This window comes from Tympanuchus pallidicinctus, unplaced genomic scaffold (genome assembly GCF_026119805.1).
Source record: "Tympanuchus pallidicinctus isolate F22 unplaced genomic scaffold, pur_lepc_1.0 scaffold23, whole genome shotgun sequence".
NCBI classification, from domain to species: domain Eukaryota; kingdom Metazoa; phylum Chordata; class Aves; order Galliformes; family Phasianidae; genus Tympanuchus; species Tympanuchus pallidicinctus.
Window position 1 is genome coordinate 10,086,265 of NW_026294740.1, and position 25,750 is coordinate 10,112,014.

General features: G+C 52.6%; 1 protein-coding gene across 11 annotated transcripts in view; it reads right to left on the bottom strand.

Annotated features, from left to right (window-relative positions):
* CACNA1G (calcium voltage-gated channel subunit alpha1 G) overlaps positions 1–25,750 on the bottom strand; it is a 107,581-nt gene that overhangs the window by 38,484 nt on the left and 43,347 nt on the right. For 7 of the 11 annotated variants that reach the window (XM_052688063.1, XM_052688062.1, XM_052688059.1 and 4 more), the window contains exons 11-22: positions 22,663–22,814; positions 22,026–22,211; positions 20,899–21,013; positions 20,516–20,671; positions 16,844–16,912; positions 14,698–14,791; positions 13,921–14,105; positions 13,324–13,770; positions 8,036–8,136; positions 6,958–7,081; positions 4,062–4,130; positions 3,046–3,230 (exon numbers count right to left, since the gene is read on the bottom strand). In XM_052688063.1, coding sequence (XP_052544023.1) covers positions 3,046–3,230; positions 4,062–4,130; positions 6,958–7,081; positions 8,036–8,136; positions 13,324–13,770; positions 13,921–14,105; positions 14,698–14,791; positions 16,844–16,912; positions 20,516–20,671; positions 20,899–21,013; positions 22,026–22,211; positions 22,663–22,814 — 1,883 coding nt within the window. The remainder of the gene's footprint in view (positions 1–3,045; positions 3,231–4,061; positions 4,131–6,957; positions 7,082–8,035; positions 8,137–13,323; positions 13,771–13,920; positions 14,106–14,697; positions 14,792–16,843; positions 16,913–20,515; positions 20,672–20,898; positions 21,014–22,025; positions 22,212–22,662; positions 22,815–25,750) is intronic. The other 4 variants (XM_052688064.1, XM_052688060.1, XM_052688061.1 and 1 more) reach the window with 1 other exon arrangement.

The window sequence follows — 25,750 nt, forward strand, 5'->3', positions numbered from 1 at the left end:
AAGGCTTTGAAAAGATTCTGAAAAATAATAGTTCTTACTAATGAAAACCTTCAGACCTTGGAGCAGCCTCAAAACGACGGTCTGATCCAACGTCCACGCAGCCTCCTGCCGGCTCTCCGGAGAGTCTGAAACTCTCAAAGAAGTGCCAGTGAAATTCTCAGCCTTGCCAGATTATTAGTGTCAGCTCCAATATGTCAACACGCAGCGTCCCTGCACCTCATCAATATTGCCTGAGATCCTGCTGATATCAGGCTCACAGACCGGTATTATCTGACCCACCACTCCTGCGATTTATTTCTGAAGGATGCGGCTGATTTGGAGCCCTCCACTCATGCCAGTCACCAGAGTGGCGTGCAGGACAATTTCAGTCTGCATTAAGCATATGAAAAATGGGGAAGCTGAAGTGAGACCATTTTTCGTTCAGTGTGAAGAAATGCAAATCCTTCACATTCCTCCCGGATCTGCCGGGCTCAGCACTCACAGTGCTGTTATCCCCTGTGACACACTCCGAAACCACTGCCCTCCTCACCCAGCTGGATCGCATTTGCTGCCTGCAAGCCTGCTAGCCTGAACGGAGCACTCAGATGGAGAAGGAGCACTTAGATGAAATAGCAGATCAACGTTAATGGAGACCTTCCTCCACAGATTAAAAAAAAAGTGGAATAGCAGAGGTGATAGATGACGCGATAGAGTCTATGAAATGACTATTTGATACCGCGATGGTATGAAGAGTGAATAATTCATCCATCTGCTTTGAAAGCCAAAGCCCAGGCTCTGTAGGCAGTAAAACAGCACTGAAGTCCAACCTGATTAATTCTAAATACAGTCTCAGTCTTGATTTCTCTTATATCTTAAGCTACAACACTTGATCCCAACAAGAGCAGGTTGAACGCATTAGGAAGGAATGTTATTGTATAAGCAATCTCTCTACTGGCTGAAACATCAGAGGGTCATGGAAACATCTTTGAATGTCACTCCTTTGTGAATATATTTTTGGAATTTTGGTCATAAAACTGGGCTGGAATGCTCATGGATTCAGTCTGGGCGCCTATAATCAATCATGCAATCAAAAGCCCATGACTGGCACTCATGGCATTATGTCTGTGCCAATGGCAAAAGCACGCGTGGCTTTGAGTGTTGCATAAAGCAGCAGGGCTGTTTTCACAGGAGAGAATGAGACAAAGTAAGGCAGGTCTTTTTGCAAGAACTCCTTCCAATTAGCGAACAGAAAAGCCAAAGCCAAGGTGACGAGGGCTGTCCCTGCCTTTGAGCTCAGTGACTCCTCTTGGCGGTGTCCTCCTTGCTGCCCATGCGAAGAAAGCACAGAGGGCAGCCAGGTCCCTTCAGCGGTGCTGAGGTTACTTTCCAGGAAAGCAAAAGCCACGGTCCGGTCTCCAGAAGGGTCTCCATCTCAACACGGGGAGCACAAAGTGCTGTCTGCCATCCCACATCAGTCCGGCTGCAGACCGGGGCGGGGGGGGAGGTCCTGGAGCCCCAGGGGCAGCGGCAGGGCAGGAGGGCTGGGCAGAGCCACGCGGGCAGCCCAGATGCGCGGCGCTGAGGCAGATGGGTTTCCACATGCTGAGATTTACGACTTACTGAAAAGCCCCTGGTTTGATGGCTGCTTTTTCATTTCCTACAAATCTAATTACAGGGGAATAGAACTGATTGCGAACATATTTAGAGAAAGGGCTTGTTGCTGTCTTTTTACATTTCCTTTGTAGTACGAAGCCGTATGTTGGCTGAAAACACTCAGACGCTCTCTTGAGAAAACATATCAAATGCCAGCAGGCATGGAATAGCAGAGGAAGGGTCTAACCCTGCACATGCTCCAGATGGCAGCTCTTCCTCCGCCCCGCAGCTGCTCGATGGACTGTTCCCCACGACTGCAAACTGCTCACGGACCTGAGTGGCTGCAGAGGACTGCATCCTGCAGTCAGAGATGGGAAGCTGATCCTGCTTTTACCCAGAGGTATCCAGGTTATTCTGTATTTTGGGTCAAAAATCAGCCAGATCAGAAAAGCAGAGCAGATCCTACAATTCAAAAATAGGGCAGAAACTCCCCCCAGAAACAACAGCTGACGTGGAAATGCTGTGGTTCGCACACGAAAAATAAGGTCTGAATCTGAGTCAGATAGGAAGCCAGCCTATGGCCAGAGATGAACCACAGCGCAGTGAGCTCTGTCCAGACACAAGCAATTAAAGCAGCTCGTGTCCTAGAACTCACCAGTCACAACATGCACATTGCCCACTTCGACAGTTTCCCTTCCACAGCTGCTGAGAATATTTGAAAGACACCTAAGCACGGGCATGGCCATTGTTATTTAGGCTTATTATTCACACCAGAGCAGTAAAACAACATCTTCTGTCAGAAGCAGGGTCCTTTTTGTTGTCACAAAAGTGAAAATCTTGACTCAAAGTGAACCTTTTATGAAGGAAGATGTGACAGGCACACAAAAGTGCTTCGAGCAGGAAGGTTAATAAGCTGCTGCATAACCAGAGCAGCAACAGAGGCATTAAAGAGGGGCTGCATTGAGCACAGAGCAAAACCTTTGAGCTTGGGGTACAGGACAGGAGCCATACCTGCAGGAAGGGGTGGTTCTGGTCAGGGGGTGCTGCTGCCAGGGATGGGGCTGCTTTCACACCAGGGACATTTTCAAATTAGTGGGGAATGGCGGGGAAAAGGTTCCTCACATTGTAGGTTAAGCAGCAGTTCAGTCCCTGTTTCCTTACAAATGATCTGCCACCTGCTACTAATTTCCTCCTGTGTTACAAAAGCCATCGACTGCCTGAAGGAAAGGGGGGGAAGCTGTTAAGCTGCACTTTGCACAGAGCAAATGAGAACACAAATAGCAGGGGATGTGTGTTTTAATGAGCAGAAGAGGCATCGATCAGCTCACTGCTGCACGTGGGGCTGCTCCCAAAGCACTGCAAGAGCCCGGAGCTGCTGAGGGCTCAGCAGAACACTGTCCCTTCCCTTGCACAACTGCTGCACAGCCCCCGTGCTCTGTAAGGGCTTCACTTGCTCCTTCACCCCCTGCTCACCTTAAGGGCCGCAGTGTCCTCAGCAGCCTCAGCACCCTCAGCATCCCCAGGATTTTCGTGCCGCTGTCTGACACCATCGAGACGAGGATGTCGATGACAGAGATGAGAACCAGCACCCCATCCAGAACGTTCCAGCTGCTCTTCAGGTAGGCTTTCTCCCCAAAACACAATCCCAGTGCAACCACCTGCCCGGACAACAAGGTGCAGCAAATTACGACTTTTGCATCTGATGCTTTTCTCCCTGTTAGCAACCTGCTGAGAATGCATTATTTACAGATATGAGTCTGCAAGTCCATTTGCTTCCCAGTATAGAAGCCTAATTAGACAAATCAGCAAAGTGTTGTATTTCAAGGACTGTACAATAACTCTGCAGATATACCCCACGTTGTCCCTTACAGCTGCTGTATTTTTAATGCAGCTAAGACACGCTGCACAGAAGTGTCACTAACAACTTCCGCTCCGGCGTATGAAGGTGGATGGTGTTTTACTGCCATGGATTCCTGGAGTAAAGGTGCTGAGTGGCTCACCCAAGCAACCATTTACAAGCTTTGCAAACATGGAAACTCCAGAAGCTTTCCAGAGAGCAATTGTTCTGCGAGATCGTTATGAATTACACAAGAGAGATTTACAGCAATGGGTTTTGTGAGCCTCCCGCCTCAAACCCAGCACAGTGTTTCGCTGTGCTCCAGTCTCTGCCTGCTCAGGAAGGCACAGAGCTGCTTAGGTTGTGAGGACAATGGGTTGTTGAAGACAATGGGACTTACATGCATGGCTGACGCTAAGCGCGTGCTGGAGAGCTTTGCTGAATAGGGGAGGATTGCTGAATGGAAGCATCCCATAATGATGTAAATCAAGAGCAACTTCAGTGAGATTGTTCCGATGTAAAATGCGCTCAGCGTAAGGCTGTGGTGGGCATTCAGATATGGTTCAGAAGATGAAAACATTCACCTCCCTCATCGCTGCAATAAAACATCACTAATATCATACAGGCACACTTCCCCTCTGGCTTCATTTACCTTAACTGTCATCTCAGTCAGGAAGATCACTGTGAAGATGTAGTTTGAGAGCGTTAGGAAGATCCGTTCCTGCAGAAGAGGAAAGGAGAGACAACGCTTTACACGACGCTTTTAGACAAATGCCATCGGTGGTTCTGTGCTGCCTGCGGCTGGGTCAGCAGTGTGGGGAGCGGCGACAGCACCGGGCCCCCTGCCCTCAGAGCCCCCCTCACCCCAAAGCCACCACCTGCCCCCAAACTGCCACCTGCCTCCCCAGCAGGCACAGGGACATCGGCTGCCCTTGGAACCCACTTGGCAAATCTCTCTCTGCCCCTCACTGCAGACATCACGCACAGAGCAAATACCACCACGCTCCCAATTCCCACTACGTGAAGTCAGTGTCAGCGTGGCTGTGCTGCAAGGCCAGCAGGGCCCAGGGGAGGCTGCAGCGCGGCTGCCAGGACCTGTCCCGGCTCCACTGAAGCCAACAGAGCTCTGGAGGCTGCCGCCAGCTGAGTGCTGCCCCAAAGGGTCGTTCTCCTGCCCAGAGCCATGGGCTGGAGCTGGGCAGGGAGCCCAACAGCCTCATCTCATCTCCCAGTCCCTGCACTATCCACCAGACCGTGCAGTTCTCGCTGCCACTGTGCCGCAATAGCAGCTAGTGATTACAGATGAGACCATGGCCTGGCTCCCTATCTGTAGTTAGCAGAAACCTTTCCTTTTAATGATGATCATTAAATAAATTACACTTCTCCCTAATCCCTAAGCAATCTCTGATTGCCTGCACTGAGAAATGGACAGCAGAAGGTGGAAGTTGGAAGAAAGTGGTGAGCGTGCCTGTGTGCATACAATTGAACCAGCCCCAGTTCTGCTAATAACAATTTGGGATTTATTTCTGCTGCTCCCTACAGAGCCATCCTGTAATAGAAGCAGATCTCTCGAACAAAATGAGATGCAATTCAAACAGGACAAAACACCTTGGCAACCCTCTCACTTGCCAGCTCATGATTTACTGAAAGTGACTCAGGAACCACAGAGCAGTTTGTTTCCATCCTGGGCCCATAATTAATGAGGTCCTGGCCCTGCAGCGTGATTGCAGGAGCTGCGATAGGAACCGTCTTTGCCGGGCACACAAAGGAGTGCTGCAGGGCAGGCGGTGCGTGGGGAAGGGCAGGGAACTGCTGGTGGTGCTGGAGATAAAACAACAATATAATGGGGGAGAGACGAGGATATTACAGCCCTCCCTGGTGAGCATGTGGCTGTGTTGGAGGATAATCTCTGCAGCCCATGTCGTGCACTCTGAGATGGGGAGCGCGTGTTGGCTGGCAGCAGCATCCCGTTCTGATAAGCCAGCTGAAACTGGGGCAGGGAATGAGACCTTGTGTGAAGCAGCTAGAAAATCCACAGCTCAGAGAGGCAAAGGACAATTATTTTAACCAACTGAAGCTAAACTGACTCTGGGTTTCCAGATGAGAGGTCTGTCCCTGTGAGCAGGGCACGGGCACTGCTCCTGGCAGCCCTGCTCCTCTCTGCTGCACCCACACCATGGCTCAAATTCAGCTCCCAGCCCTGGATGCCACACTTCAGTTTCATTTTGGCTACAGACTGATACTGCTGGTGCTGCTGGGTTGCACCAAGCTCTATGTTACCAGCCAGGCAAGGGAAGGAATTGTCTGCTCTGCACCACACCACTGCCACTCCACCATCACTGTGTGCAGCTCTGGGTGCCACAGTACAAACAGGTACACAGCTAGGATGGAGTGCCCAAAGGAGGGCTGCAGACATCATGAAGAGTCTAGAAGAGAAGACGTTTGAAGTGTGGCTGGGTTGTTTTGGCCTAGAGAAGAGGGGTCTGAAGGGAGTCCCATAAGAGCCTCAGAGGCAGAGCTGGCAGGTCTCACGGGACACTGCAAGGCGCTCAAGGAAGCCTAAGGGATCTCCAGGGCGTCCCATCTGGGGAGCAGGGGGTGATTTCCTCCTGCCACATTGGCTGGCAGGGAGCCCTGCTCTCGTCTCACAGCTGCGAGGTGATGCATCGTGGCTGCATGATAATCAAAGGGAAAAAACGGATCTAGGGGAGGGACCTCCAATTCAGTAAAGAGGACTATGAGCAAAGCTTAAAATAGGCACAGAGCAGCCAAGACTCCGGTTTTGAGGTCTAACATTGAAGATCCATGGAAATGAACAGCCTGACACGCCTACGACAACAAACCGCGATTCTATACGATGGCGATATGAGCAGTCCTTGGAATACATCAGCAAGAGCCCAGCATGCATCTCAGCCACAGTCTATGCTAAAATAAAAGAGCAACGGATGGTTCTGCCCCTCTGAGTGATGGAAGTGGGTGCTGTGAGGGTCTGGCTTGAAAAATCTCTACACAATCTATTAAACCAGAATGGTTCAGGGGAATGGGATTACAGTGCACATGTCAATGCAGTTTTCCTTGTGTCACAGCAAAGATCATAGACAAAAGGGAGAGAAAAATACAAAATGAATGGCTTCCCCTGTTCCCTTCTCACCATCCATACGTGCCCGTGAACAACAGATGGAAGAAATGAAGGTTGATCAGAGAAGGAAACAGAGACAGATGTCGTGCCTGTGCCATGTGTTCAAGCCTTGATCATGCTTGCAGAAATGGGATATTGCACGGGGGGCCTCGACGTGTGGCAGGCCACGAGCTCTGCTCCTGTTCTGTGAACCAGGAGGGCCAGGAGCAGCAGCGGCAAGTGGAGCAGGAGGAGGGGAGAAGCCTTCTCTGAAGCATCACCCTGTACCTACCCTACACCCACCTCTGCACGGACACTGGCAGCTCTGCACTTCAAAAAGAAAAGCCTGAGCCCCCATGCACGGCAGCAGGGACTGAACCACACATGCTGCCTCCACAAAGAACATGGAAAACATTAAACTCAAACTCACAGCGCTGTGAGGCTCGATTTTGGGTCGTTCCATGGCGATGGTGATGCAGTTGAGGAAGATGATCACCAAAACGATGTGATCAAACATCTTGTGCGTGATGATTTTATTGCACATCAGACGGAACCTGCGAAGAAATGAGAAAAGAAGACAGCGCACAGACAGGCTGTTAGCACTCAGCTGGTGGAAACAGCACAGCTCCAGCACAGCCGGGGAACTGAGCTCCCTGTTTGCAGAGCAGAAGAGCCACAGTTCCGCAATCCCCTCCCTGGCAGAGCCCCATGCTGAAGGCACATCTGGGTATGAATAGGAAAGGACTCAAGCTGCAAAGATCGATTTCAAATTAGAACCACAGATTTCCAGCCCCAGCAACATCCATGGGGGACTTAGTCTTGCTCAAAGCACAGCAGCTGCTTGCACAGCTCAGACACGCATCCAGGTGTGGGTCTGAGCCCTGCCTGCTCTGTGGAGTTCAGCTTTAGCTTATATACAGGAAGAAACGGTTGGACGGAGTCTGTGACAATCTGGTCTGGTGCCTGATTTAGTGGTTAACAACCCTGCCCATGGCAGAGGGGTTGGAGCTGAATGATCCAGGTTCCCTCCAACCCAACCATTCTGTGATTCTAAATACCTCCAGTGTAAGGGCTGAGCGCACACGACCAAAGGAACAGAAGCTATTTATTGTGACAGATGGTTGTACACTGACCCAGGATTTATAATACCATATTACATTCCCCTAAGTCTGTTTCTGAAAATCTCTCTAATCTCTGTATGAATGAACCCCAGCGCTGCCCAGGACCCCTCAGCTCAAACGCGGGAAACTCTCATCACATGTGGGCAGTGTCCAGAGAGTGGGTTTGGGATCTTGGAGCCCAGGGCTGGGCTTTAGGAAGGGCAGTGCTCAGGTCCTCTGGGTGAGGAGAGAGAGAAAGGGGAGGACAGAGAAGTCTGCACTGAGAGGAGGATTTGGCAGGGCAAGGAGGATCCTTTGCTGCGTTCTAAGCGTGCACTGACTGTGTGCAAAGTTAGATTTCTCTGAGGCATCGGTGCCCTGCACACCCTACCACACAGGCTGCCATACCTGGAATGAGGAGCGAAGACATAGATGGACCAGGATTCCCTCTCCTTGCAGCAGGTGGGGAGATGTGCCCGTACCCAGGCCTTCATGCGGTCCCTTTTGCTCTAGAAGGAAAACGGAGAACAAAGATGTACCAGGAGGAAAAGCAGAGAGAAGAGTTGACGCCCCCAGATCTCCCAGGCAAAGGACTCAGGGAAATTTTTAACTAAACAAATATCCCCAGGTACTCAGTAAAACCAAAGGAAAACAGCCTTCCCCTAAAGGACCTGTAGGGTTAGGGCTGTGCTGGTGCCATGAACCCCTGCGGTCACATCTTCCTGCCTGCTGTGCACAGTGCATCCAGCATGTGACAACCTAAAGGGATGGAGATGACAAGTAAAACCCTCATCCAAGAGGACCCACAACCTGCTCAGCTCAGCCACAGACCCACTGGCTTCTCAGCAGGTGCTTACCTGAATCTTCTGAGGTGTTCCTGTTGCCTGCTGGGCCAAGCCCTATGTCTGCACACCACTGGAAAGCCAAAGAAACCATTTGGAAGCTGCATTTCAGTGCAGGAACACAATGGCAAGCATCTGCCTCTCATTCAGCATGACCAGATCAGGCCATGGATTACGAAGGCAGAAGGGAACATCGTGGCCTGTCTGACCTCCTGGCTGAGCGCCGGTGATCCAACTCCCCTGAATTAATTCCTCCTTGAAACCACAGTGCATCCTCAGCCACACATATTTGAGACCATTGGCGAGGTTGTTTAAGGGCAGGAGGGCAGACTGTAATGCTTTGGCCAACAGATCAAGTGAAGACAAGAAAATCCAGTGCCGAGGGAACACCTGGTCCTGGCTGCAGCAGCCTCAGGATCAGGTCTTCTCACCTTGGGTGTCCAAAGGGAGGCCAGGAGGTGAACCCACAGAGCAGTGATGCAACGTCACTGCAGCGCTTCGTGTTCACAGACAAATTAAAGTGAGTTCTTGCTCATTCACTACCCCTATTTCCCCACTCCCACACATGATGCCCAAGGAGCAGGGCTCTGGCACTGCATGTGCTTCATCTTGGAAATGGGGAAGGGGGGATTCTGTCCTCGCTTGGAGTCAAATTGTTAGCAACCTGAGGTCCTCTGGACTTAAAAATGGGATTTGTTAGGGTAATTGAGTGGAATGGAGGCAATGCTTTCTGCTACTGTATGCACTCAGCCAGGGGTCTCATTAGCGATGGGTAATTGCTAGTGTAGTGCCTACCTTAATGAAAGCACTTGGTGACAACATGAACTCTTCCTGGAATGAAAACAACCTTGTGAACAGAAAAGGAGAGGTCTGAGGAAAAACCAGCTGGATTTTCCTACCACCTTCCTTCAGCTCTTCATCATTCCCTCCCTTTCCATGCCAGACACCCCAAGCACGGCGCACCAGTGGGTTCTGGCCACACTAGGGCTGTTTGTACATTCTTTTTCCAGCTCCAGACAAGGAGGCATGAGCTCCCCTTATGAGCTCCCCTTACTCTGAACTATCTTTAACAGAGCACGCATCCTGGGGCTGTGCTGTCCCTCCAGGCAGCCCGCTCTGCTGAATTATCCATAGATGTAACAAAAGGAAATAAATGGATCAACTCTGATGTGTGCTCGAAGTCGCAGGCAGAGCAGGGATTGCTGCCCCAGGACACAGAGCATCGCCGGGCTCCGTCCGGTTCATTTTGCAAACTGGAAGCTTTCCAGGAGTATCCAGTATTCAAAGCAGTTCTGGTATTTATCATGGGGATTTGTAGTGAATGGTAATGCGTCAGCAGCACAGAATGCTTCTTTCTATTCCTTTTGTCCAATTCTAATGCCAGAGATATTTTGGGGTTTGTCTAATTGTTGCAGCTCACAGTTCATGGGCTCAGTCAGATAACAAAGGCAGAAAGCGATCTTCCATCGCAGCCCCACTCGGCGTGTCAGCACGAGGGCAGCACAGCGCCGCTCTGAGCAGGGCCAAGAGCTGTCCCAGAGAACAGCCACGGGAATCTAAAGCAAAGGAATGACTCCACATTTCCACGGGTGGAAGGGCACGGTTTGATAATCTGTGCCAAACGCAAGATGTTTGCAAAATGAAAAGCGAGCGCTTCCAGCCCAAGTCCCTTCAAACGCTTCCTCTGCAAGGTCCAGACTCACATCCACGGCGCACAATCAGCCTGATTGCTGCTCAAGCCTTCATTATGCTCCCAGCCATATATCAATTATGTTATTTAAATCATATCTATTTGTCCATAAAACACACCTGGACAAGATGAATAAAGACCAAGCGGGGGGGGGGGGGGGTCGGGGAGAAGAAACTGCTCTTTAATTTGCCTGCTGGTGGCTTCACCAAAGCCCCAGTGGCTGCCACTGGCTGCCCCCCCTCTGCACAGCGGGATGCAGAGATGTTGGCTGCCTTTGCCCCATAGCACAGTTCCCCCCCGGCCCCCGCTAAGGAGAGCTGCTGATAAATAGCTTCTTTTTTTAGAACTTCCAGATATTAATGTAGTTCTGAGGGCAGGATGAAAGGCAGCTGGCATTAAAGGATGACTGATGCACTCCTTGGAGTAAGGGAGAGGGTTAGATTTATAAAAGATTTATTATAAGGATAGGGGGGAACTGCTGAAAAACACTTTATGAGCAGCAACAGACCTCCAGGCAAGCTCGAAGCTGCACAGAGGCGCTCGGGACCCAGGATTATTTTGTTTTAACTGTGCAGCAGGGGCAGGCTGGGGTGGTCTGGGGGAGCAGCAGAACGGCCCAGGAAAAAGTGCAATAGGCAGAGAGCATCAGAGCTGCGAGTGCCATGGGGATTTTGCCCCTGGGAGGAGGGGACACGTCGGGTATTCTCCTCAATCCCACGCTGAGCACTCAGCATTTGGGTTTTTCTTCCCTTTCCAGAGTACAGAAGTTTTGCAACTGGCACAAGCAGGGAGTGGTAACACGGCCCAGGTCAGCAGATCCCCCAGCACAGACCCACAGCCCGGGTCCTCCATGCAAACCCACCAGGCAGCGGATCTCAGCTCAGTGAGGCACAGATCTGTGCCTGGGTGGATTTGCACGGCTGACCTCCCTGCCTACATTCGTTCCACGCAGAACAGATTTTGTTGCCCTGATTTCGCACTTCAGGGGAGAAGAGCAGGCAGGGCCTGATTCTGAGCAGTGCAAATTCCGGATAACCTCTGTGAGGAGGAGCAGCACTGATATAACAGGAGACTGGGAGATCCAAAGGCAGCCTTCGCACTGCCTTTATTTCTGTGTGAGAGCAATCAAAACCGTCCAGCAAGGAGAGCTTGTTCTTTGTTGCAGAAGGGCATATTTAGGATTGCTTTGATCTGAATAACAGTTGAGTTCCTTTCTTCTTCCGTTGGTAAGGGAGTTCTAATTTATTTTTTTCAATTTAACCAAATAATGACATTTTTTTCCTGACTCTGCCGAGGCTCAAACAAGGGCTAAGAAAACCCCAAAATGTCAGGGGTAAATCATAAAGGAAAGCTCCTCAAGCTGGAGAGCCGTTTCTCCAATCTAAGCAATATCTTCTGACCCATCTGCTGCAGTGATTTGCAGGGAGTTCACATCTCGGGGCACAGAGAAGGGCAGCTGCCAGCTGAGGACAGCCCAGCAGACACACCGGCGCAGGGCGTGCTCTGTAACCCTGCCTTGCCTGTCCTTTCCCCATGCGTTTGAGCTCCACGCAAGAAAATCCAAGGAGCTTTGGTCTAACCCTGCTTGGCCAGAGCTCAGCACACGGAAAGAAGACATTTGGTTTCCACTGAACACAGCCGCCGTAATAAAGATGAAAAACACGCATCTGATTGAGCAGAGCACTGGGAGCTGTGGCTGGGGGCAGGAGGGACGTGTCCCACCTCGAGCTGCCCGCTGCCAGAGAGCCGCCGCGGAAAGGAAGAGACCCGCAGGGCCTGCGAGCCCAGAAATCAGCACACGTTGCCATCCTCAGCCAGCCGTGAGGAGTGCGGTCCCTTGATCACTTGTAATAGTGTTTTTTCCAAAAATAATTACCACTCCTATTCTTAAAAATTCAATTTGCTTTATGGAGGTTAAAAACCGGGTTAAGACAATCAGTAAAAATCCCAGGCTGAGGATCCATGCTGGAGATGTAATGGGATAATGGCTTGTTTTAAAGGCGATTTACGGCTGAGCGACTCTATTCTGCCAGCACAAGCTCTCTTTCTCCTCCTGGTTGCTCTCTGGAGTCACCGCTGCCTTTCGCATTCTTTCACATGCTCCAAATCCCATTTTCATTCAACAAACTCAGTGAAACACAGTAAAATCATGCCCAAAAGCTACGGCCCTCATTACTGCCCCGGTTCCCATCACGCGGCTGTACCCAAAACCCGTCAGCAACCCATCAAACATCCCATCCGACCACTGCATCTTTCAATCCACAGAACAAGGAGAGAACCTTCAAGAACTGAAAATGCCCCTAAATGAGCCTGTCCTGAGACTCCAGCCACACTGCCCCGTCTTCCCTGCCTCCCCAGTCTAGGGGCATCTACACCATTTGAGCAGTGGCAGCACATGGCAAGTTACGTGCAACGATTCGAAAGTGCAGATGCAGAGAATATGCAAAGCTGGAGATGATGCTCTAATCAGCTCAAAATTACAGCTGATTTTTCTTCTCCTGCTGCCATGCTTTTAGCTAACATTTCCTAAATAGCACTTTTCAGGCCTGTGAAAGAGAGACACTCATGGACTAATGCCTCTTCATATTGAAATTAATGCAAAGCCTTGGAAATTATCACCATCTCTGCAGGACTAATGCCTCCAGAGAACTTGTGGGCCAAACCTTGCCTTTGCACTGCCTGTTGATGTCAACAGAGATTGTCTGTTCCTATGGATGGCAGCCGAAACCCAAACGCTGGCTGGTGAGCAGGGATGTTTACTTATTAAAAATTAAGAAAGGAAAAAACAGATTTGTGCAATCATAGAGTAAAATCACAGAACCCTCAAGATCACCAAGTTCAACCACCAGCCTGACATACCGCCACAAAACCACGTCCTTAGCCACGCACTTCCACCGCCTCCAGAGATGGTGGCCAAGACAGCCACGGCCCCACGCGTTTGTCTGGAGCCTGATGTGTCCATCCGGAATGCTCTGACACGGCACTGAGCCATCTAACGTCACACCGCCGCCCAGACTGCTCCAGGTGACCCCCAGCTGCGGCAGCGGTGACGTTCAGACCCTGCCTTGGCTGTGACGTTGTGCCCACCAGCATACTTCCAAGAGCTACAGATGGCACTTGGATGAGCAACAAAAGCCCAGACCAAGCGTTTAGCACTTCCTTACCATGTTGCCTTCATCATCAGCATCGTCGCAGTCTGGCCGAGGGTCGTCCAGGTGGAGCTGATGGACCAGTAGGCCGGGAGAGGTTTTCCCATTGCAGTCCTGGTGCTCGGAGGCAGAGGTGCGACTGCTGTGCACGCTGCCGGTCCGATACAGCGAAGGCACCTGCAGGGTGTCCTGGAGGTCAAAGGAGCCCTTTGCTTCCAGCGACTCCATGCGATGATGTAAGGAGCCGTTAACGCTGCCGGCCCGGCTGGAATGCTCCTCATCCGAGCTCTCCCCATCTTCTGAGCTCTCCTTGCCCTCCCCGGACAGCAGGGACCTGCGCTCTCCGCTCTGGCCGCGCCGCTTGAGGCTGGGCGCCCGGCCGATGCTGTTCCAGCTGGAGCGGCGGCTGGGCCAGCTGCTGCCGGCGCTCCAGGGGCTGTGCGGGGAGCTGCGGGCGCTGGGCTGCGGGACAGGGATGGCGTCAGCCCGTGCCGCCCGCCCCTGCCAGGCCGTTCTCGTGGCGTGGGAAGGCGGACGGACGCCGCTCAGAGCCGCCACGTGCGCCCCACGAATGTTCGCTGGGCGACCGCAGGAAGCACAGGATGCCCTTACCGGGGATTTGAGCTCGTAGGCAGCTGGGTCCATGGAGACGCCACTGGCCCGGCGCGACTCATAGCCTTGCGCTGCATCCCCAAACACGGCGCTCTTGGGCATGGGCATCGGCGTGGCTGCAGTGTGGATGATGAGCGGTGGGGTGAGGCTTTTCTTCAGCTCTGGGTGCTCGCTCAGGGCCACCACTGGAAGACACAAGGCAGGTTTTAGGGTCCCGCTGCTGTGGGCATGCACACAGCCTGCCCTTGGGTGGGCAGAGCTGCTGCATAGTGCATGTTTCTCCTCCGAACATCAGCTGGAAGGGGACTAAGAGCCATCTGGGGGTTGAGAGTTTTCCGACAGCACGGCGGGGAAAAGCAGGATGTTGAGAATGGGATTGGGTACCAACAAAGAGAGCAGATCCCTTATGTGTGACCCCTAACCTTCCACCAGCACCCATCTGCTCTTCCTCTGCAGACCCTGGCTGCACTGGGCTCCCTACCTGCACTGGGCTCCCTACCTGCTCTCCCTCCTCCTCTTTCCCACATTCTCGGGGCTCCTCTACTTGTGCCCCTGTGAGGACAGTCCAATAGAATGGATTTCAGATCTGAATGCCATCACATTTCCTTTGCCTGCAGCTTACGCTCCCAGCTCTGCAGCACAGTCTTCCAGCTGGACAGAGCGTGCCACAGCTGAGATGAAGGCATTGTCCCCAGGAGGTTTTTCCCATCCAGGATATGCTGTTTTCACAGCGGAGGGGGTTGTGCAGCAGGGCAGGTGTCCCGGGGCCGTACTCACAGACTGGGTTTGACAAGTTTTTCTTCAGTCCACCCTCCTCTTCCAGGCTGCGGAGGAAGAGCTCGCCCTCTGAGTCGGATTTGGATGCATCCCCCTGCAGCAAACAGAGCTTCAGCCGGGGGGTGAGGGGCTGCCCGCACAAACACCCCTCAAACACACGGGACCGCATTGCCAACACCACACCTACAGATCCACCGAGCTGTGTACCACGATGCAACACCACCTTTCACAAAATGAGGCATGCACATATTTATACCACAGACTAATTAACCTCCTACCAGGAAGACTGGCTGCCTCTGATTCCAAAAGCAGCCCCAGAACGGGATCAGGGAAATAAAAAGTAAAAAATGCACTGCTTCTGTTTTTGTGCTGTGAGAATCACACACCGATGTCAGGGAAGGATGAGCAACATCTGGACAAAAGTTGACCCTACTCATCTCTCTCAATTTATACACCATGGCTTGAAACTCCCCAGGTGTGGGCGATCCCGTGGCTTCCTGGTGATGGTAAAGAAGCCACCAAGGACTCAGGATGCTGACTTTGCAATGCAGCCATGGACACACATTTTATGGAAGCCCCAGCTGTGCAGAGAGGATCCAATGTCTGCCCCTGGGTGGCCAGCAGGTCCAGCTGCAACACAACATAGGTTTGGAGGATTGAGATGAATTTTGAATCCTGAGAGCTGCCGAGAACCCAGGCTCAGCCCCTGGAGAAGGGCTGAGGTTTACCACGGCTCACAGTGTGCTCGCTCCACCTCGCGGCGCGCACCTGCTGAGGGACTTCCCTGCACGCTTCTGTCCATTGGCTCTGCAGAAAGGTGCTTAGGGTGTGGTATAGTGAGCGTCCATCCGGCAGGAAAAGGTGCTCGCCAGAACCATGCCAGTCCACCAGGGGAGGATTTGGGGCTAAAAATGTTTTTCTGGCAAACGGCACCAAACCCCAGCATGATGCACATCAGGAGGGAGGAGAGGAGGGGAGGGAAGGGGGGAGGGTGCTGGGGTGGAAGCCAAGCAAAGTCTCCCTTAGCTGGAAGGAACCAGGAGCCCAGAACCCCAGCAAGGCCAAGCTGTCCCCGGTGCCCCATGGAGGTTTGGTGCTCGGGTGCCAGGAAGTGGGAAAACCCACCGGGGTCCCAGCCTGCAGGAAAGCACAGCAATGCAGGGCTGCATTTCTGGAGTGCTCTGCAACAGCCCAGAGGAAAGTGTGAGGGTGCACAGCATGTGCAGAGATGGGAAAGCTGAGCTGCACGGGGACTCCCCCAGCACCAAACCCCACATCTGGGAGCAGAAGCATCTCCTGCAAGCAGTGAGTGCCAGCCCCAGCGCGCTGCCCATTACCTGCTCCTGCACTCCCAGCTTGCCTTTCTGGATAGAAAAGGGGTTGTGAGAGAAGAGGGAGTTACAATCTTTCTGGGAAAGAAGGGCATGTCCAGAGGGACCCCAGGGCACAGCAGCTCTGCCAGCGTGTACCCAAGATGACAGGATGCATTCAGATATGGCAGGAAAGGATTTTGTGCTGAAAGGAAGAGCCAGACTTCTCGGAGAGGGCAGAAGGGGAAGGCAGTGGTGAAGAGAAACACGCAGCCGGCACCTGAGCAAGGCTCGGAGTGTGCTGCACTTGTGGGATGTGCAGCGTCCTCAGCCCCCTGCACATCCCAACCCCACATCCCAACCCTGGATGCTCAGGTGTCTCTGACTGACCTCACCCTACAGAGCATGGGGTTCTCGCATGTTCCAACTTGATTCCAGGTCCCTTCAGTGCCCCATGTGGGATGCAGAGAGCAGAAGTGCCTGAGGACCAGCAGCACTGCCTGACCAGCATGGGTGTGAGCACAATGCTACGGTCCCATCTGCTGCAAGCCCCATGGATGAGCTCACCTCACTGCAAGGCTGCACAGAGAGCTGAGCCTGGAGCCACCCTGCTCTCCAGAGCACCCACCTTCATTCCTCCAGCTCCCCCAGAGAAGGAAGGAACTTAAAACTGAGGCTGACTCAACAGCGAGGACAACGAAAGGAAAAGAATGATATCCCAACAACCCCGACAGCACGACAGCAACGACGATGAGGACGGCAGCACGGTGTGTGACCAGGCACCACGAGGAACACAGCCATGGGGGTGTGGGAGGCTCATGCGTGGCCGTACGTACCGCCGCCCAGTCGCCCGGCAGCTGAATACAGCTCAGCTGCCCCCCGGCATCTTCCCGCTTGGAGATCTCCTGAAGGAGAAACAGGGCAGGGAAGGGGGAGGAAGGGGAAGGAGGGTTCAATTTTCACAGTTTCGACAGCAGAAATGAGAGGGAAGTAAAAAAAAAACCAAAAACAACCAAAAACAACACGAGGAGAGGCAGGGAGGAGACAGAGAAAGGCGGATGGAGAAGGGCGGCGTGCGGCCACGATGGAGGGAGCAGCCCCGACGAGGCCAGCCTTACCTTTAAATTAAGTGTTTCAGACCGAGAGCTTGATGCAGCTCCGAAGTGATAATTGCGCTAATGAAACACCAGCTAATTATCGAAAACACGATTTCTTCTTTTCTTTTTGCAGCTGCATAATGGGATCTTTATTTATTATGCCATCATTAGGCAGCAGCGGAGGCTTCTAATGAATGTTTGATTAACACAACATCAGCCCTCTCACAGCCAGGTGAAATCCTCCAGCACCTCTTCTCAGCACCACGACTCGGTGCCTCCCGGCCCACTGGAGAAGCAGCAGCACTCGTGGCCCTTTGCTCATCAGCATGGGGTGGGATGTGAGGCCCTGGGCACGCTCACTGCTCGCCCTCCCTGCTCCTTGGGGCAGTGCTCCAGACTGCCACCCACAGAAGGGGAACTCGCCCTGCTCCCAGCTGGTGTGGGATGAAGAGTTAAAGAAAGGCTGAGTCCTTGGAGTTTTCTACGATTCTCTGATCAGTTCAGGGGGCTGAACGGGACATGGGGTCTTGCTAGCCACGGACACTTAATTTAAAGTCTTTGACTGTAAGAGAGGAGGAGGAGGAAAAGCCATCAGAAGAAACCACAGAAACATTTTTCCTTCACAAAGACAATCCCAGTGAAATCGATAGGGGTGCAAAAGATACGGGATGTAACAAAAACACCATTCAGAAGTCTGCACATGGGGAAAACGGGCTTCAGTCCTTTGGTTGAAGTCCAAGTCCTGCTTTCTGCGGGTTCTGCCACCGCAGCAAGAGCACCGCAACACCGTGCAGGGTGAGCATGGGGCTGGGGTGGCCCCGGGGCACCAGGGAGCAATTAGGGCACAAGGCAGGGAAAGGGGCAGAGCTGGGAGTGAGGACGAGGCAAGAGAAGGCCGGGAGGATCGCCAATGGAAGAACACGCTTTGGAGATAACGTTGTCAGGGAGTCCCTCGTGAGAGGAGCTTTGTGTCTGACAGAGAGGAGCCATTGTTAGCTTCAGAGAGAAATCCCCAGGGCAGAGACCTGCGCTCAGGCAGCGGTTTCAAATGAGCAGCTCCATCAAACGGGGTCCCCCGCTCACCTTCCCCTCACAGACGCCCGGCCTGAGCTCAATCAGAGAACGTGCACCCAAAAATAGCCGCGCTGCGTCACGTCCTGAGCTGCCCCTGCACCGACGGAGCAGGCCACAAAATAGAAGAAAAAATAGGGGGAGAAAATCAACTCGGCAAAATATATTGCTCCATATTCAAAGTTTGGAACAGCTCCTTCTTCTTTCCCGATTGCTTATATACATCTGCTGCCTAGCAACTGGGGCTGCAAAGCCGTGCACTAAAATTAACGAGGTGCTTGCAGATTGAGGAAAGGCAGTCAAGGACTGGGGAGATAAAGGCAGCCTCCCTGAGATTGTGTTTCAGCCTGGAAAGCTGAAAGAGAATGGAAAAACACCTCGCTCAGAGGAAGGGTTGAGTGCAAGGGCTGGAGAGGGACAAGGGGTTTGTTTACAGGGAGAGACGATCTCTCTATTAATGTTGCTGAGGAGAGGATCCTTCGTGCACTCTCTATTAAAGCCCAGAAGGAGAGGTGTGTGGGAGCTGCAGAGCTGCAGGATGCAGAGCGCTGAGGGCCGGGTGCTGTGGCTGTGCTGGATGCCACCCGTGGGCTCCCGGCCCCAGCAGCTCCTGCTGAGCTCCTCTTTCACACGTCCCCATTTACCGGAGGAGCGCTGAGTGCTCAGAATAACCAGGATGTGAAAGGAAGATGATGAGTAAAACACCTCTCTAAAAGCCTGCGATACAAAACAGCACTGCAAGCAAAGTGGTTAATTGCATGAATCAGGTGCAAGGCCATCAAAATCACAGTGGTTGGGCAGAGCCATTGCCCACGGGGCAGAGAAGGAGGCTGTGCTGGGCCGTGGTCCCGGCGCTCGGCGCTCGCCCCTCGGTGCCGGCTCAACAGAGAGGCGCCCTTAAAGCTGCGGTCATGGGAACAAAACCGCAGCGCGTTGCGGTGAATGACAGCGAGCGGTGCTGCGGAGCCAGCTGGCGGCAAGCGAGCGGGGGAAATCGCTGCCAGCCAAAAGCAAGCAGAGTGCCATGTGCTCCAGCACCAAACAGGCGGCGGGGCCGGGGGGGCACCTCCCCTAGGGACAGTGCGGTGAGGAAGGGGTGGCTGCGCAGCAGGGCTGAGCCTCGGGTGAGACACGGGGCTCCGCCACTCAGGCGACCTTCAGAGAATCAATTTGCTTGGCTGAACAGACAAAGGTTTGGTTTCGAAGCCGTCATCGCTCTGCGAGCAGCCAAGGAGCCTTCTACTCCTTCTCACTCAGGCAAAGGAACACTGTGCTATGGAAGAGAACCTGGCGGTGACCTTCCCTTCAGGCTGAATGGGGGGGGGGGGGAGTACAGAGAGAAACGGCCACAGCAGTAACATTTAAACAAGAAAACACCGACACAGAGAGAGACGATACAGAAAAATGAGAGAATTTCTTCTAGCTATTTCCTGGTACGATTCCATTAACGTAACTCTAGATTGCACTGCAAAAATAATAACAATAATAAAAATAAATATGGTTCTGTGCATAGCTGTTCCCAGGCTGGCAGGATATTAGGACACAGGGGCAACAAATCTTAAATAATATTCCGCTGCTCCGGCTCGCTTATCAACAGCGGAGACAGTATGTAAAGGCACAGGCACAGAAGCAGCCCCAGCAAACAGCCTTGGGCTGCTGCTCCCCTCCGGTCCCCGGCAGGACGCAGCCCCTCATCCCTCTGCACAACTCCTGTGGGGTGGGTGGGCACCGCAGGTCCCCGTTTTGGGGTGCAGCTCCCAGCTGGGCAGCTCCAGAAATTGCAGACACAGAAATTGCAGCTCCACGCTCACCCCCCAACCTTCCCAAAACCCACAGCACCCTGGGGTGCCGCGTGGAGCAGGCGGGGGTGAGGACCAGGTGCCTTAAAATGGAGACCATTGCGGCGCTGGAAGCAGGAGGAGCTCCATGAGCACGCGCTGCCAAAGAAGTTAATCATGCTCCTAATCTCCCAGCAGCCTGCGTAAGTTTTCAGGAAGGGTTTTAATCTGGCTCACAAACATGGAGAGAACTGTTTCAAAGGCACTGTCATAGCAGTTATCCCATCTGCAGTGCCTGACTCACCGCTGAGTTCTCCCTCCTGCATTAACGCTAACAATGCTTTTCATTTAAGCCCTTCATTTAAAGGACTGGCTGTATTAAACTATGCCTTGGCTAAGCAGAAAGAAGGGAAAAAAAAAGACCTCATATTTTTCCCCAGTTCTTTTCATGTACCACTCTGGTAAATGTGCTGCTGCCCACTTTGGAAATCACATTCCTGCTGCAGGCCTGCAGGCTCTGAAACACTCAAAGCCAACAAAGGCACGAGTGAGAGAACATTACCTCCGTCTGGAAACCCTCCACCAGGATGGCCACCAGCAGGTTGAAGAGAACGTAATTCCCAAACGTCATGAGGGCAATGAAGTAGAGTGCTGCCCAGGAGGAGGTGGATGCCATGCCGTTGTAGAGGACCTTGTTCCAGTCTTCCTGGGTCAAAATCTGCAGAGAAAATGCCTCAGGAAAGTCAGACAGGGAGCAGCACGCTGGCATCTGCTCTGGGTGAGCAGTCTGCAGGCAAGCATCCCAGGTTTGGACGTGACCCCTAGCTGTAACTAACGTCCCTATCTCAATGCCTGCAACAGGAGCTCCGGCGAGCCGTGCTGCAGCCAACCCCCCCACCCCACAGCCCCAGAGGGCAGCAGGTCGGGCTGCTCTCTGCTCCGTACCTGGAAAACAGTGACGATGGCCCAGAGCAAGGAGTCGAAGTTCTTCCTGTCGGGCAGAGTGTCACCATCCCGCTCGGAAGCGAACTTGCAGCCAAAGAGGTGCATCCCCAGAATGCTGCGAGGAGAGCGCAGTGCTGAGCCGGGGCTGCCCTGCAGCGCTGCCCCCAGCTCCAGCAGAGCCCATCTTTAAAAGATGAGTCACTCCTTCACTGAAAAGCACTCCTAGAGAACGTGCAAACTGAGAGTGAATTTGGGTCAACCGTGTCGCACGGCTTCAGAAAGTGAGCCCTTCCTTTTCTTTTCCTTTGTGTTTTGTCAGCCACAACATTTTGTTTCAGCTCTTTCTAAACAAAATGTTTTGACTTTCCGCTTTGCGATGACACAATTTTCAGCACAACACACTTAAACTGAGCGGGGAAGACAAAAAGGGTTCCTGCGAAAAGCCTGAACGGAGCGTATCAGGGGGCTCACCACATCTTTTCCAATTCTGACATGAAAACAGAATACCTTTCATTTCAGATTGATGCTAAAGGAATAATTTATCTTCCCCTGCTCTCGGCCAGTAACCTGCATAATCACATTATTCACAGCTCTGTTCAGCATCGTGGCAGCAAACAGTGCTTCGGAGCAAAATGCCTCACTGGGAAAAGGATCATTACTGCACAGAGCAGCTTTCATCAGCCTTCCAGCACTGGGACACTGGAGGACTGGATGTTACACGGCCTTGAGTTGAAACCCAAACCCAAACCTATTTCTAGCATTCCCACTGCAGAACTTGACTTCTCTGAGGAGGCCGTGCCAGAGCACAAGCACCACTTCTGCTGCCTTTATTTTAGCAACATTGCCCTCTTCCTTAACAATATTCTCAGCACCAGGCTCGTCTGCATGTAATGGGACAGATGTCTCAGGGTGGTGTCAAGGAATCATCCAGACAAAGGATTTTCCTTGCAAATCATCTCGCGAAGACAGATGTCTGATTTGGCCAGAATTAAAAGAAGATTGTCATCAAACCTCTGCCAGTGCTGCGCTGGGACTCTGAGCTCAGAAATGCCCCAGCACGGTCCCCTCGCATCCCCATGGGATCCCACTGAACACCCCGGAACGCAGGGCTCTCACCAAGCACCCACCTAAATATGAAGATGAAGAGCATCAGCAGCATGCAGAAGGTGGCCACGTTGTCCATGGTCTTCATGAGGACAACAAGCTGCCGCTGCAGGGCTGGCATGAAGCGCACCAGCTTCAGAACCCGCATGAGCCGGAAGGTCCGCAGCACTGAGAGCCCCCCGCCTTGCTGCCCCACGATCTCCCACACGCTGAGAGGAAAAGAGTTCGTTGTGGGATGGGCAGAGAACACCTGGCACGAAGGCATGGGGAGAAGAAGCAAAGGAGAGGGGGGAATTCGGAGGGAAGAGAGATGGGGAGAGGGAGACCATGGGCAGAGAGGAGCTGCCAGCGCCTCCTGGGGCTGAACCCAGGGTCAGCAGCCCTCAGCTGCAACCACAGTTCCGCACGTGCCCAAAAGCAGTTATTTAACTGGGCACTCGTTGTGCCATTTGGGTCCCAGACTCTCCCAAGACACATAGCTTTCTGCATGGGCCTCTCTCTGAAACGACCAGAAAATAACCTCAAAGCATCTATTAGCAACTGTGTCTGATTGTTTAACTTACAGCAGAGAGAAGCGCCATAGGAAGGCAGTTATGCCCACTCACCATTAGGTTCCATTTTAATGGGCTAGCCAAATTAAGGGAAGCTCTAGGTTTGTACCTAATCACCACGATGATCCCATCAAAGATGTTGTATGGGTTCTTAATGTAGCCAAAGGGGCCGTAAACGAGGACTTTGAGCAGCATCTCCAGGGCAAAGAGGCTCGTGAAGACGATGTTGCTGATCTCCAAGGCATTGGTGAGCTCCTCTGGCTGGAAAAGAAGGGGTGGAACGGTTCGTTGTCCATTTGGAAAATACACCTGGAAACACAGCCAGCCCAAATAGCACAGGTGTGGGAACGTGAGGCTGATGGCAGCAGGACAACGTGGCAATAGCTCACTTGAAGCCCAGGAGAGAGAAGGAAAACACCATTAGATATTTCATGCTTATACATCCGTTGGAAACTGAGGAGTGAATCCAGATGTGGACTTTGTATCATGGCAGCGTTAGCAGTAGGTTTATGTCAAAGTGTCATGAACCAAACGATTTAAGCTAAACCTTTCTAGAGCAGAGGCTTTGGGTGCTATAACTGAAATACCTCCCAAAAACTCACTATCAGGAGACCTGAACACCACTACTGCAGAAGGGCCCAATCCCAGATTTTCAGCCAGGCAACCTAAAAACAGAAAAAGAAAAAACCAGCAAACTGACTTCCAGCAATCTTGGACCCAAACGAATGCCTTTTGTGTTTTGCTGCCACGCTTCACAGGGGGTTCCCAACAATGCCTGCAGACACCAAGCGCTGCGCTTTCCGTGGCAGGTGGGCGGGCATAATTGGAAAACATATGGCAGAAGACAAAACCAGTGCTGCAGTCTGCTTGGGATCAGGCTTCACCACCAGCATCATCAGGAGGAGATCTCAACCCAAAGCCCTTCTCCCCACTTAACCCCAAGGCACAGCCACAAGCACAGCACAGCCACAGAAGCTGCAGGTCCCAGCCTCAGCAGGCAGCGTGGGAGCCCAAAGGCTTGGTGCCTCCGTCCTGCTCAGAGCATCGTCAGCTCTGCTTCAGAGACAGAAGAAACCAAAGGTTTTATGGCTATATGCTGTCTATAAACAGTTAAATCCCCATGGGCTTCCAGCCCCTGCTGTTTCTGTGTGTTGAAGTCTCCAGCCACAGCTGGCCGAGCCTGTTTAGCTCGAGTTCCTCCACCCCAATGCAGTGGCAGCTGGGGACTCAAACTGCTCTGACGTTATCTCAGCAGTGCAGCAGTCCCAGAGGACCTGCGGAGGTCCTGGTGGGACTTTGTGATGACAAAGCAGCAGTCCCCAGGTGGCAGAGCAGGAAATGGCAGCATCAACAGAGAAAAATAATTGAAAAGGAGAAAAGGGGGATTTGAATGCTTCCTGCGCCTCAGACATCCCGGTGGATGAGCATCCCCTCGGCTGGCATCTGCCAAGCACACACCTGACATGACCTGGAGCTCAAGTGCCAACACTCGGCTCCCAGTATGAAACACAGCGCTGGTTGAACATCCCATCCCTGTGGGAGGAACTCGGACACGAAGTAACAAACAGGCTGGGAACCCGTACACCAAGCTGCACTTCAGGACAATTTCAAACAGCTGAAAGTCTACATCAGTTCCCAAAAATGCCAGCTCAGGTAGAAGTGCCCCCGTGCTGCAGCAGCAGAGCTCTCACCACTGCAGCAGCAGTGCTGTAGGGAGCAGTGTGCTCCAGGCACAGTGGGGAGCCCTGCACTGCCTGCCATGTGCCCACCAGCCCCTCCTCCTTACTGGGTTGTACCCAAAAAGCCTCCTGCCCTCTGCTGCTGCTCCATGTGATCTTTCCTATTTCCTTCGCAGGAAAATAATCCAAACACCTGAGATGCTGAGCGCACATTGTGAAAGCGGAGCGGGATCTCCTGAAACTCAATGGAGAATTAATAATAAAAACCTGAGATATTAATGGTCCAAACAGACTGAAGCAGGCAGGGAAGCCTCCTCTCTCCAGGCAGAAGATGTGCATCCCCAGCACAGCCCAGAGCTGTCGCAGGAAAGGAGCATCCCGAAGAATTATTCTGCATTGGGAAACAGCAGGTCCCAAGGCAGCAGATGGGTGCTGTGAGTTACACAGAGGGTTTCCTTGGGGTGCTCCCATGTGGGCAATTCCCATGGCGCAGCTCATGGGGCTCCACATCCCTTCCAAAGGACGCATCCCCGCTGTGCCATGAGCGGTGCCTTCACACACCTGGGAATTATCTGTGGGGATGGAGCTGGGCTGCGCTGTGTGCCCGCCCGAGGGGATGCTCACCCTGCAGGGACTCAGAGCCTGGGGGCAACGCCAAACCCCAGCTATGGGATTCCCAAGGAGCCACGTGGACAGATAATGAGGCTGCTCAGAAGGTGCTGCTGCCTTCGGGAAATCACAGGCGTGTCTGAAGCATCCTCCCTTTGGCAGCACTGAAATCCTGCAGGGAAGTGGCTTTTCCATCCAGTGGGAATTAAAACTGTCATCTCAAAGTAGATGGAAGAGTTTCAGATGTGGCCAACTCCAATGTTCTGAAAGCCCTGCTCTTCATGCCAGCCCCTACTCCCTCATCCATTTGGTCTGTACCCCATATTGGAAGAGGAAAATATAAATAAGTCAGCCTGAAGAAGAACACGGAAACGTTTGTTCACAAAATGTTCAAACAGATGCTTCAAATATCTCAGATAATGTTTATATATATATATATATATATATCTAAAGTGAAGTCTGCTAATCTCCTCATCAGTAGCAGCAGTGACTAATTACAATGAAAACATCCTATGATTAAATGAGCAGCACCCAGAAGCAGAGAGATGCAGGCATCGGCTCATCCTGCACAACTCCAGGATTGTGTCTCCAGGACACTCTCCCCACCGGACACACAGACGTGGTGCCCTGGATACATCACCCCCTGTTAGCTCTGTGTTGGCACAGTGTCAGTGTGTTGCTGTACAGCACGGCACGCTGATGAAAGCTGGCAGCACATAAAGCAGGAGAAGCAGCAAACAAACACCGTGCTGCAAAACAACACGGCGGGGAGCGGGGGGGCGAGCGGGGCTGGGGGCACGGGCACACAGAACACCCCGAATTTGTCCGCAGAAGAAAGAAAACATCCATCCCATTCACCTCCCTTCCCCCACGCATGCTGGGGGAGCACCCCAAGCCCAGCCCAGCGCT